This window comes from Nylanderia fulva, unplaced genomic scaffold (assembly GCF_048542155.1).
Source record: "Nylanderia fulva isolate GAGA-0341 unplaced genomic scaffold, ASM4854215v1 Scaffold14, whole genome shotgun sequence".
Lineage (NCBI taxonomy): Eukaryota > Metazoa > Arthropoda > Insecta > Hymenoptera > Formicidae > Nylanderia > Nylanderia fulva.
This window is the reverse complement of record NW_028189622.1, coordinates 5,583,976-5,597,025: the sequence shown is the minus strand read 5'-3', so window position 1 is coordinate 5,597,025 and position 13,050 is coordinate 5,583,976. Positions and strand designations below refer to the sequence as shown.

General features: G+C 33.9%; 2 protein-coding genes across 4 annotated transcripts in view; one reads left to right on the top strand and one right to left on the bottom strand.

The window, feature by feature from the left end:
* The window catches only part of LOC114929317 (ELAV-like protein 3), a 47,465-nt gene that overhangs the window by 30,071 nt on the left and 4,344 nt on the right, over positions 1-13,050 (bottom strand). The gene's annotated exons all lie outside the window — the stretch shown is intronic.
* On the top strand, positions 4,822-12,573 carry LOC114932152 (cytosolic carboxypeptidase 6). Its single transcript, XM_029300847.2, has 7 exons — positions 4,822-5,008; positions 5,234-5,598; positions 9,129-9,562; positions 9,931-10,134; positions 10,310-10,533; positions 10,774-10,969; positions 11,749-12,573. Exons 1-7 carry the CDS (start codon positions 4,948-4,950, stop codon positions 12,068-12,070), a joined length of 1,806 nt encoding a protein of 601 aa, XP_029156680.1. The 5' UTR covers positions 4,822-4,947; the 3' UTR covers positions 12,071-12,573.

Here is a 13,050-nt window from a genome sequence, read left to right as displayed (position 1 = left end):
ATCTAATTTGCATCCTATCTTTGGAAATTCGTTACATCGCAGCCTCCTTCACGGCTATCTAAATTCCTAGGGAAAACGAGGGTGCGGATCGATCGACGCGTTTTGGATTTTTCGAAAACTTTGTTGTAGAAATGTATATCGCGGTTTAATTTTCTTATTTTTAATTAATAATTGTACCTTTTTTCTCTCCTCTGTAATAGCTAGTTTGAAATTGTTCCCTAGATATTTATATGACACATTAAGTATACAAAATCTCATGTTGTTACCTTATTTTCATTATACGATCTTATTGTTCTTTTAATTCGATTCAATTATTCTATTTATAAATTTGATACGCTATATTCTCGAACTTATATCGACATGAGTAATAAAAATTATTGTTATTCCCCTTGTCGTCATATTCTATTATTCTGTCAAACTTACGCGTAATTCTCCGAAAGGGAAAACGTACGTCCTATACATCTTAATTCATTTCCAAGCGCAAATTTGTCGCACGGCGAACGGAGGAGTGAATAAGCGGCGTCGATATCTCGTTTGCGAAATTATTCGCGGAAATGTCATCCCGGAGCGCTCGAAGAGAATCGCTGTATATACCACCACATCCTCCCTTTTCCGTCGTTTCGCAGCCCGGATCGTCATCCCTCTCCCGGAGCAGAACCTGGCCAGGGATAGGTTGGATGGTTGCACACCTTATGGGTGTTGCACGCGCATTTAGAGGATGTATGAGACTTTGCGCGGATCCAAGAGCGAGGCTGTGTTCAGGGTGTCCAGCAGACTCCATGAAAAAAATTCCCTGATTTTTTCAGATTTTCCAAGACCAGAAATTCATTTTTTCCCCGACTTTTCAGTATTATCTCTCCCAAATATATATCTGTATGATAAATCAATTAAATCATGAAATCCTTGAGATATTTTTGTCAACGATGAAAAGGAGTTCGGAAATTAAAACAAAAATTTTGATCAATTATACAATCTGCATTATGTACGATAATCGAAACGAACATGTCACTATAAACTATTTAAATAATCACCTTTTTTATTTATATTATATCAATTTTTTAGTTCGGTCTTTATCAAACACATTGAAATAAAGTAACACGAGTAGATGAACCGATTTTTAACAACACAGAAAATTAGCGTGCTGGGAGTCAAGGAAAAGTTTATATTTATTTAATAAAAAATTTTCAATTATTGAGACAAATGGAGAATAATGTGAAAAATCCAAATAAATAGTAAAATCTCCTGACTTTTCTCTGACAATTCTAGATTTATAAAATTCCCTGACGTGCCCGGTTTTCCAGATATTCCTGACTAGCTAGAACTACCCTAGTGTTACACAAAGGTAGTTTTTTATGTACCTCCTCGGCATTATCTTTGTGACGATCGAATTTCATGCACGCAAATTATGTATCTATCCTATATCTTTCCCTCGTCTCATCCTGGCATTACATAAGCACTCTAACTTGCGAAATTACGGACAGACCGGACGAGCCTCGAGAATCGGAAATTATGTGACTGGCTGTTAACTAGCGATTTAACGATTGTAGAACTGTTTAATTTTCCGACCCAAGTCACAAGCTAATTAATACTCTAATTGAATGCTAACGATAATTACACACGGAAGGTATAAAAAGTCTTCTCGTTAATACATTTTTAAAATAAATATTCTATTTTAGATGAAGAATCAATTTCCAGCTAATTCACGTTATTAATTGTTTATGATAAATTTATCGTTTGTGTAAGGGTTTCTCAGATTTTACTGTTTGATGCAGAAGGTTAAATCAAAAATACCACCCTTTAAATATTCAGCTTGTTTCCAGGCTATTTAAACAAAGGAGAGATACCTTTCTCTTTTATAAATAAGTTGGAACAAAATACACGAGATATATACGTTATTGAAAAGGAGTACATTAGATCGCGAGTGAAACCTGCTAGAATCTTTAATCCAAGTTAGTTTCATCTATATACAAAATTTATCTGGAACATTGCGGTGCAAGATAACTGCGCTAGTCCGAGTCGCGTATACATATCGATTCAACAAACCAAGGAAACCAGGATGGACTCGGCGACGTAGTCGCCCAGTGAACAAAGTCGCGGTCTGCGTGGTCCAGTCTGCGACAAGTCCCACCGAGTTCCGCCGACATGTCCGACGCCGAAGAGACCGGTACGTAAATCTATACACGTATACATGTGGTTCTTCGTACATCGTCCTCGAACCGACTCGCGAGACCTGGTTCGTGACTGCGCTATCGCAGATCTTCTCGAAGTCACGCGGGACATGTCCATTCTCGATGGATCTAGCTCGCGATCCGTCAAATCGATCGAATACGCTGTGCGAGGAATCACGCGAGGATCATCACGCTCTCTCGATTGCACCCTGACATTTCCCATCTCGCGCCACCGCCGCGCCGGTTCGAAGCTCCGTCTGAAAGAGCGAGTGTTAATACGTAGACTAGCGCCGGCTGTCAATCATTCGGTCGGACAAGTTAAGATTGGCTCTAGGAACATTAAAAATCATCGACGTATTTTTCGTGCCGTTTCTCACGCGAAAACGAAAATTTCGTCGGTTAATCAAATGCTTTTATATGCCGACGAAGTATGCGCAAATTATGCCGCGAAATCGCATCTTGAAGTCATATTCGTGATATGAAGTGAGTGGGTAAGTTCTACGATTTATTTTCCTTTTTTTCCTGATATTGATATTTTGAAATGGAAACGACTGCTGAAATAAACCAAATTCGTCCTTATTCCTTAAATTTAAAATATCTTTTCTCGGTCGCTATTAATTATTTACTAAGGATTAATTGTTGCAAATTACTATATACGTCACGAAAAGTGATTTATGGTACAGCAAAATAATCTAGAACCTGAGATTTCCGCGATTATTCATGGATCGAAAATAACAGGCGTCTCTTATCGAATTTTAACTAAGCGACGATTCCGTGACGCAGCAATTAAAAGGGATAAAATTAAACGTGAAAGATGGTTCGCGTTAATTTTTCCGAATATATAATAGAAATTGTTGGAAATTTTTATTTGATTGCATAAACTTGAATAAACTTTATAAACTTTCCGGACACTATTCGCTTTCTTTAGTCGCTATTAATTATATATTAAGGTTATCTAATTTTTCGTTTCAAAAATTTTTACATCTTTTGTAAATGTAATCGCATTACATAGAACATGATAGGTAATCGTTTATTTCGGTATAAATGTATAAATGTAATAATTAATTTAAATTTTGTAACATTTTTAAAAATATGAGATATAATATTAGTTACATTTATAATTTCTAAATGTAATTATAAATGTAACTGAAAAAATTACAAAGTTTTGAACTACTCGTAAGTAATTATTATTTAAATGATTATAAAATTTGTTATTTCTTTGAGATTTAAATTTCATATACAGAATCTTATAAGATTTCCCTTAAAGTTGTCTTTATTTAAACTTTAAATACTATTAAAGAGCAATTTTTTCAATTAAATAAAATTTTTCTATCGATTCTTCAAAATAATATGTATTTAAATTATTCGCACAAAATTGATGAATTAAATCAAAATCTCTCGAAAGTGTCACACAAACCGTCATGACGTTGCTTCGAACATTAAACCTAGCGCTGACGTAAATATTCGATGGCAAAGTATTCGATGTTGCTTGAAAAAATACAATGTGTAACTTTTTATTTCCGTCCACTGAATCATTGATGACCCAGCTATACAGTATCTTGATGTAAAGCTAGTACACCTTTCCCGCTGGCAGAGAGATATAGTACTTTTAGTCACAAAGTGCGACATTTGTGTTATTATCGAGCATCGGATCCGATGGAAATAGATATCGAATGATCTAGATTTAGCTTCTGTGTATTGCCATACAAAACGAACTGTGTATTTCTATGATAAGATGCACGATAAAGACTCGGCCTCGAGGAAACTCTTTTGTATATTACATTAGTGATGACGGAAATATCTCGCGAACTTTCGTCATTTCCCCTTCTTTATTCTTTTCGCTTGTACTAAACCATATTTTTCTTTCTGAATTATAATAACATTATTTATGAATAATTACCATATATGTCATTTTCACAGATCATGATAATCTATATTTTCTTCGAACGAATATTTATCCTTATGTAAATAATTTAACTAAACGTATTAATTTTTAAATAATTAACATATATTATTAAAGAGACAAGAAATGTCTATCAAATAATTATGCAGATATCATCAAGTATAAGAAGCTTATTTGAATACGTAAATCTCATTCTAATGAGAAACCTTATTCGATAAAAAAACTTTGTAATGTGTAATAACACAAAGTTTTAAATAACAACCTCCACAATATTATGGTCTCTTATCAACTTCATCAGTTAATCAACTTCTAGGTCCCGGCGTGACGTGAATTTGCTATATCGCTTTATGCTCTGTTTGCCAATTCTGTAAAACTATCACGATTTTCAGCAAGTCTCTCAATCACGCTCTCCTCTAATCTCAGTTCATCTGTAATCGAATCAATCAGGGAGTCATGCCAGAAACTCCTGCAGAGATCTCGTGACCGCAAACGAGTTTTCCCGGTTTATAATCGAAGGTTTGAACGAGGAGGGCATGTCGAGAGAGATCGCACGTACGAGATCCTTGACGGGCCACGCAAATTTCCTGCGAACCGATTCCCATTTCTCTTGCACGGAGAGCTCGTTCGTTCACGCGAGACTCGGAAATTCTCCAAACGAATCCGCTCTTATCATGTAGGCGGTAACACCAACCAACTAGTGTAAAGCCGATCGTCTCGCACGAAGCCGTCAGTGCTTCATCGCGTCTTCCGCCCGATAGATCAGAGTGTCGTTTGCTCTATGCTTACTCTGGTCGACCGCCTGAAAGCCGTCATTCATCAATGGTGTGCCGGGGTCACGTCGTTCGATAGATCTCTTTTCGAGTTCTTTGAGGAGCCATGGCCTTCTCTTGCGAAGGACGAGACCCTCTGGAGCACACCAGTCTTTATCAGCGCGCGGGTCAGATATCTTTGCCGTTCGACTAATTATAAGTCATAGACGTATATTTCGTATATTTTACTGTGAAATTTGTATTTTCAAATTGCAAGCCGATAAACGGTAGTTTAAAGGCGTCATTGGCATTATCATTGTTTTCCTTTATTCGACTAAGCAAAGTCTTATTATTCTAGACGATGCTCTCTTATCTTTCCATTTAATTATATTTAATTTGCGATAATCTTGTAGAAAGTGAGGATAGTGATGCCGAGGGTGGTTTGGGTAACGTGAACAAGATGGTGATGCGACCACCTGGCCACAGCGGGAAAGCTAAGAAGGGCCACATCTGTTTCGACGCCACCTTCGAGACCGGTAATCTCGGTAGGGTGGATTTGATATCCGAATTCGAGTACGACCTTTTCATCAGACCTGACACCTGCGGACCTAGGTTACGCCTGTGGTTCAATTTCACCGTAGATAATGTGAAGGCGGATCAACGAGTGATCTTCAATATCGTGAACATCTCGAAAAGCGCGAATCTCTTTCGGCAGGGAATGACGCCGTTGATGAAAAGCAGTAGCAGACCAAAATGGCAAAGGATACCGCGGGAACAGGTAAAATTTTCAAAAGTCATTAGTCACTAATTTATTGTCTATGATTGCACGGAATTTTCTCTCAGAATTTACCCTGAAAATCACTGGTAATCGTGGAACGATATATGATATTGCAAGAATTTTATAAGAGATCCTCTGATTAATATTTACCACAATAAAAAATATTAATATGTACATAATAAAATTAATCAAACATATTTTATATTACTTTGGGGTAGATATTAGTTTTTTTATTGTGGTTAATATTAATCAGAGAGACTCTTATAAAATTCTTCCAATACTATATTGTCTCACGATTACTATGATTTTCAGGATAAATTTGAAGAGAAAGTTCTCTCTGTGTATAACTTATAAATATTTTAAGTTGAATTCATTATTACATATAATTAAAATTTTTAAGTTTAAGCAGCGATAAAGAATGTTTGAAATTTATCTCAACTATGAATAAAATGTTTATATTAATTATAAGTTAAAAGAACGTCACATTTCTAAATTATATATCAAATACACGATTATTATAATAAGCAGATGCATATTCATATATATCTTTGAAGCGAATTTGTTCGCCGTTACATCGCGCGATTGACGTAAATGTTCCAATTTATTGGCAGTATTGTCGATTTAAATCTAGAGAAACTGTGTCAGAGCGAGTTCCAATATCAAATTACTTCATCGCCAGCACCTGTAGTCTTTTAAATTAGAATTATCGGCATCGTAAATCGATTGACGATTACCATCGCTGACTACGTGATTGATTGCCATTATAAATTTAATCCATTTCTTATATAAGAATGTAATAATGTGAACAATATCACATTATCATGATATAGTCTTAAAATAAATTCTCATTACTTACAATAAATTGGCATTTAATTCTGCCTTATACATATGAATTCCATTTCTCATTAGAATAATGAAGACCTTGAATATACGCGATTATTAATCTCTGTGTGATTCATATACAGATATTCATATACAGATAATTGTCAAACATAGGCTATGATTGATTAACTATCGATTATTTTATCTCAAAATAATGTAAAGAAAGATTCCATCACGAATATAAACGTGAGCAATTTATTTTATAAATAAAAAATATTTGACAAAAATTTCTCACCTTACTCCGTCATTGCTTGATTTCTTGATTTTCTTCTCTTTTCTTGTCGGTTTTTTTGTTGTTTTTCACGATATTTGTACAATACTCATTTGCTAAAAACATTGTTAATTACAAACGTACGCGCACTAATTATATTACCGACGGTTTTGTGTTACTTTACATAACACTCCCAATGTTAATTACATGACGTGCACTTTATTTTATATTGCAATGAAAAAACGCGAAATCACATAGTTGTACGATACGCTGGATATTGAAATTTACAACACATAATTAACAGTTAACGTATGTAATTAAATATAACTGTACGTATTTATATTAAACGTGTCAACTTGGAATCGACTTGTCTCTGAGACATTTTGTTAATAATAGAATAGAGAAATTCAAAAATCCATAAGTCAAATTGCGCAATATATAGAATTAATGGTAAATCAAAACATGGCAATCGGAAATTCGCGGAAATTAATTAGTCGCGTGGATTGATAATTGCTAATTGTAATGATCAAAGGGAATATTTGCGTTTGACATCTTTTAATACTTATCGCAATCGTATTTCTACAGATAATACGACACACACGGAACACCTTGTAAAGTTGTCTGTTCGATTCGAATGGCGCTGTATAAATGACAACAAGATTACAATACGTAAATAGTGTCAAGTCTTTGCGAAAAATAACGCGCTATTATTTACATATTTGTAATTCGTGCGACAATGCTTAAACAAAAAAGCATTATCGTCGTATTATCTGTCAAAACGCGATCACACATTCTCAAACTATTAAAATAGAGATTATCAGCTCGCGCAATTAATTAACTTTTTTAATTGATGATCTCAACTAGCCTTAACTTGCGTAGTAAGACATTGTTAAGAAATTGGCGATATTATTTTCTTTCTCAATCATTAATAAATATCGCAAACATATACAAAACAAATTCGAACGTTATCGTAACGTGTTGATTAACTTATATCTATATATTTATTTATTTGTATTATAAAAAGAAATAGTAAAATTAATGTAAAATATGTGCATATATTCGTACCCGTTAACAAAAATAGCCTTGTGTGAATTTTCAGTGTCGAATGAATCGTAGCAATTTTCACATTTTTTTCATTGCAATAAAAAATAAAGCGAGTATCATATACGATTTACATTGGGAAAATTTCGTAAAATATCACACAATTGTTATATTCTGGAATGCGTGCATGATGCATAATTAATGAGAATACAAATCGAAAGATATCGAGAAAACGATAAAACCGAGGGGTAAACAATTTTTGTTTATTTGTTTGATTGTTTTATTACTTATAAATTAATTGCGCACTTTTATCTTTGAAGTAATGTCTTACTTTACATTTTACATTAACGGTCGTTTATCTATGAATCAGACGACAATATAGATAAAGTAATCACGCACTTTGAGATTTAGTTTCCAACAAGAGAAATTAAATAAAAATACAAGACATAATTAAATGCTAATTTATTACTAATTTCTTTCTCTAATAACTCTTATTGTTCGCGAAATAAGTTTAAAAAATAATCAAAAAATGTTCCAATTGATATCGTTTTATGATTAAATTATATGTTAATGCAATGAATTAATTCTTTGATTTTGATATTAAAAGTTCCCTAAATTAATTATTCGAGACATATTAATGCCATTGCTCATTATTTAATTAAATAAACGATTAGAAATTATGAGAATCCTTTAAAATACCGTGCAACACTGAAATGAAACAAATTAAAACAATTTATTCTTTTTTATTGATTTTGACATGAAAATGTTTCTTGTGAATTAATTACATTTAAGATATATTTTTTTGGGGAGTGGGAGGGGGAAAATCTATTACTCGTAAAATAAAATTAAAATTAATCAATAACTTATGAAAATATATATTTTGAAAGCAATCACTCAAAAAAATGATATTGCAAGTACAACAAAAATTTTCTAGGTATAAAAAATTAACTAAAACAGCTAAGTAATTGACAAGTATTGTCATATTGCATATGTAATTTACTTAATTTGCCTAAATAACAGAGACAGAATATATATTCCTGCTATAAATTCTATACGTGACAAACAACAGTTTTAACAGATACAAAAAACATCTAAACGTCTAACTATATCAGCGAAATATTTTTTTGAGTGATTAATTTAAAAAATTCGATCTTTTTTTAAGTTAAACAATAAAACAATAAATTTGACGGTGGTATATCTCAAGAGAAAATAATTCGGTAAATATTTTAACATTAAAATCAAAGAAATAATTAATTTGCATTAACGGTTAGTCTTGTAATAATATAGGCAGTGAAATGTTTTCGATTTTTTTTTTAATTTACGACAATAAATTCAAAAATATAATAAAATAAAGTTTTATATAGTTTCTGCCACAACCTATTTTTTCATATTGTAGGTGTTCTATTACAAATCTGCGCAGCATCAGAATCACTACGTATTAAGCTTCGCTTTCGCGTTTGATCGCGAAGATGACCTCTATCAGTTTGCCCTAACATATCCGTATTCGTACACTCGTTACTTGGGACATCTCGACAATTTGTGCAGCAGATTGCTATATACAAAGAGGGAAACGCTGGCCGAGTCGATCCAAAAGAAAAATGTAGAACTCGTGACTATAGCATCCGATCTCGAAGACACCGAACGACCTAGAAAGGTGGTCGTCGTTCTCGCCAGAGTTCATCCTGGCGAATCGCCGTCTTCATTTGTGTGTCAGGGATTGATGGACTTTTTAGTCAGCGCTCATCCTATCGCTCAGATTTTAAGAGAGTATGTGATTTTCAAGATAGTGCCAATGCTGAATCCTGACGGTGTCTTTCTCGGAAATTACAGGTACGAACGTTCCAATTATATCACGTATATTCGCGAGAAATCATTTACTTTTAATCATATTCATTTTTAGTGACTATTAGAATTGACTTTTATAGAATACATTTTAATAATTCGTTGATGAATTAAATAAATTATTTTATATATATGAAATTGATGCTTAATATGAATAAATAAATAATTTAATTTAAATGTAGTCTTGATTAATAATATAGTAGTATTAGAAATAATACACAATATAGTAATGATATATTTATTTTTAAGCAAAACATTTTTATTTTTTATGACTGTATCGCAGAATAATAATACATGATATAATATATGATGTATTATTGGCGTGATTATTTGGCTTGATTATTTGGCGTATTAAGATCTACCGTGATGGGATTGGATCTGAATCGATCGTGGAATCGTATCTCCGAGTGGATCCATCCTACTCTATTTGCGACCAGAGCGATGCTAAAATCCCTCGATAAAAATTCGCACACACCATTAGATTGCGTATTGGATCTGCACGCGCATACTAATGCCACGGGTGTTTTTGTCTATGGAAATACGTACGAGGATGTCTACAGGTAACTCTAATCTCGTTTAAATGATGGGTAAAGTAACGTGTTAGTCTAATGTTATTAGACGTTATCCGTTAAGTTAAATTCATGATCGCTATATATCGTTCTATCGAGAGAATAAGAAGTTAATTCATCAATCGAGCTTGTAATCCAATTTGACTCATGACTGCCAGCCTCTCAGGTACGAGAGGCATATCGTCTTGCCGAAATTACTAGCTCAGCACGCGGAGGACTATGAATTAGGCAACACCATGTACAATCAAGATCACAATAAAGGCGGAACTGCCCGACGTTATTTGTGCTCTATCCTAAAGGAGCACGTCAACTGTTACAGCCTAGAGGTGTCTATGTACGGTTATAATAAAAAAGGGATACCCGGTATAATGCCGTACACGGAAGAAGGATGTATCTTTTACAAATAATCGTACAATTATTGTATAAAAAATATATGAAAATTATCTTATTGCATGAGGCGAATGTTAAAAATCTTTTTTTTTTTCAATTTTTATTAAATTAATTTAATTTATTAAGCTTTATTAAAAGCTTCGTGCATGAAAGTAGCAATACTACGTAATTTACGCGTTAATACGTGGACCCACTAACATCTAATTAGAAAAATTGAAAACCTTGACTATCAGAATATAGATTACAGGCTCGGTCGCAATTTGGCTCGCGTTTTTCTAGAATATTACAAGCTTACTGGACTTATCCCGTCGGGGCTTCCCGATCAACCGTCAAATAGGCGAACACGTCAATCTCGGCAGAGACATCGATTTCCAAGAGAACCTAGACTGAGAACAGTGAGAACTCCGGCGACCTTGCATCTTGCCAGCATTTATGAGTAATTATTTCAATTTTTTCATACCATATAGATATATTAGCAATATAGCAAAACTATTGCTTCTATTAGAAACCATTTATACAAAAATCTCTCATTGTTAGAATTTATTCTGAAAATCATGGTAATCGTGAAATAATGTGGTATTGAAAGAATTTTAAAAGAGTTTCTCTGATATATAATATTTACCATAATAAAAATATTAATATGTATACATAATAAAATTAATCGAACATATTTTATATCTTCTTGTGGTAGGTATTAATTTTTTTATTGTGGTTAATATTAATCAGAGAGATTCTTATGAAATTCTTCCAATACCATATAGTCTCACGATTATCATAATTTTCTGGATAAATTCTAAGTGAAAATTCTTTCTATGTAACAAAGCTAAGAAAAAAGATATAGAGAGTGATGCGCGTTTGCTTCAAAGTTAATGACTGTACTCATTGTCAGCAGAAAAAGCAGCTTTGCAACGGTTGTAAAATTTGTGAATCTGATACGCTCTTGATTTTAATCGAGCAGAATCTAAGATCATGCACCAATCGGACTCGTGAATTTTACAATAGTAAAGTAGCTTTTTCCACCAAACGCAGCCGATGTTTCCGTCTTTTAAATACGTACATACATACGGATCAAGCGTTTGAACGATGCAAATGTAAGACAAGATCGAGAGAGCTTCTCAGAAGTAAAGAAAAAATTGACATTTGCGTGAAAAACAGAATGAATTGAACCCCGAGACGTATTGCAAATCGGCTAATCTCGGTAATCGATATCGTCAGGTACTTTCGGGAGGAAGCTGAGCCGCTCCCGAGCGCTCGTTACCGATCGATGAGCGGTACGCGGATGGGACAGCAGCCCGGAACTGGAATCGCGAATGAAACTGGAACGGGCGTCGGCGGCGGGTGCAGGAGCCGGAGCTACAGGTTCCGGAGCCCCGGGGCACCGCTCGACAAGGTGCAGGCCCTGACGACGGGGCGGCCCGCCGCCGAGCCGCGGCTCACCATTATCGATTTCAATCAGCTGACGCGGGGTGGTTTGGAGCTCGCAGCCACCAAGAACAGATCGACGGTCCCACGCAAAAGCGTCAAGTCGCGCAGATAACGATCGTCTCGCCTCGGACTTGGTCGTTTGTAAAAAGAAATTTCTCGACGGGAGTCTGCGAATATGCTGCGCTTTTTTGATCTCCTAGAGACCGGAAATGACTAGGAAATTATTGCCTTGATATAGCTTAATAATGACGATATTGGTTTATATAGATATATCTAATTGGACGAGGAGATTAATCATCGCACATATCGATTCACGTTATTTTTAGCGACGAAAATATAGAGGGTTGCTTATGACGAGAGAGGAGTATCGAGAATGTATCTCGGAGAGTATTTAATTGTCCTGTAATAATTGTTTATCAATTAACTTTTATTTCTTTTATATCGAGTAACTTCCAATCTATATTATCAATATTAAGAAAAACACATCAATAATGTGTTTCTCTCTATTGCGCAACATTTATTCTCTCACGGATGCACGTAAACAATCAAATTTTCAACCCTTTCTCTTACACAATATATATTCTCACCTCTTCCTTCGTGATAATAAATACATTTTCTAATTGTTAGATTTTTAATGATTAAATTATATAGTTGAATATATATATATATATATCTTAACGTATGTTTACAGTTTCTAGCAATATACAATATATACCTGTTATATTTCTTACAGTTTGTTCCTAATATTGTTATTAAAATATGCTGTGTACTGACTCTTTACTTCTTTGTTCATAGATAAATATATTAATAAAAATAATGTTAATGGATAGCAAATACAACATTGAAAAAGCATGCTGTTATGATTATTATAATTGATACCATTTCCGAATGCATCTAGAGCACTTGATCCGTAGAACTATAATACAATTACATGTGTGTTGTAATAAACACAATCGCAACACATTGCAAACTCGTAAAATTTCAACATAATTTCATCTTATTATTATATCATATTTTCTCATTATTCTTACAATCAGATAGTTCAATCATATATGAAAATTGATCAAATAGAAAAATTTCACGTTGAACACA

Bases quoted from the DNA above. Each gene is read 5' to 3' on its own strand.
- LOC114932152 (XM_029300847.2), top strand. From the start codon at position 4,948: ATGGCCTTCTCTTGCGAAGGACGAGACCCTCTGGAGCACACCAGTCTT. The intron at 5,009-5,233 runs GTCAGATATCTT...ATAATCTTGTAG, and splicing joins CAGTCTTTATCAGCGCGCGG to AAAGTGAGGATAGTGATGCC. The intron at 10,970-11,748 runs GTAATTATTTCA...CGATATCGTCAG, and splicing joins CATCTTGCCAGCATTTATGA to GTACTTTCGGGAGGAAGCTG.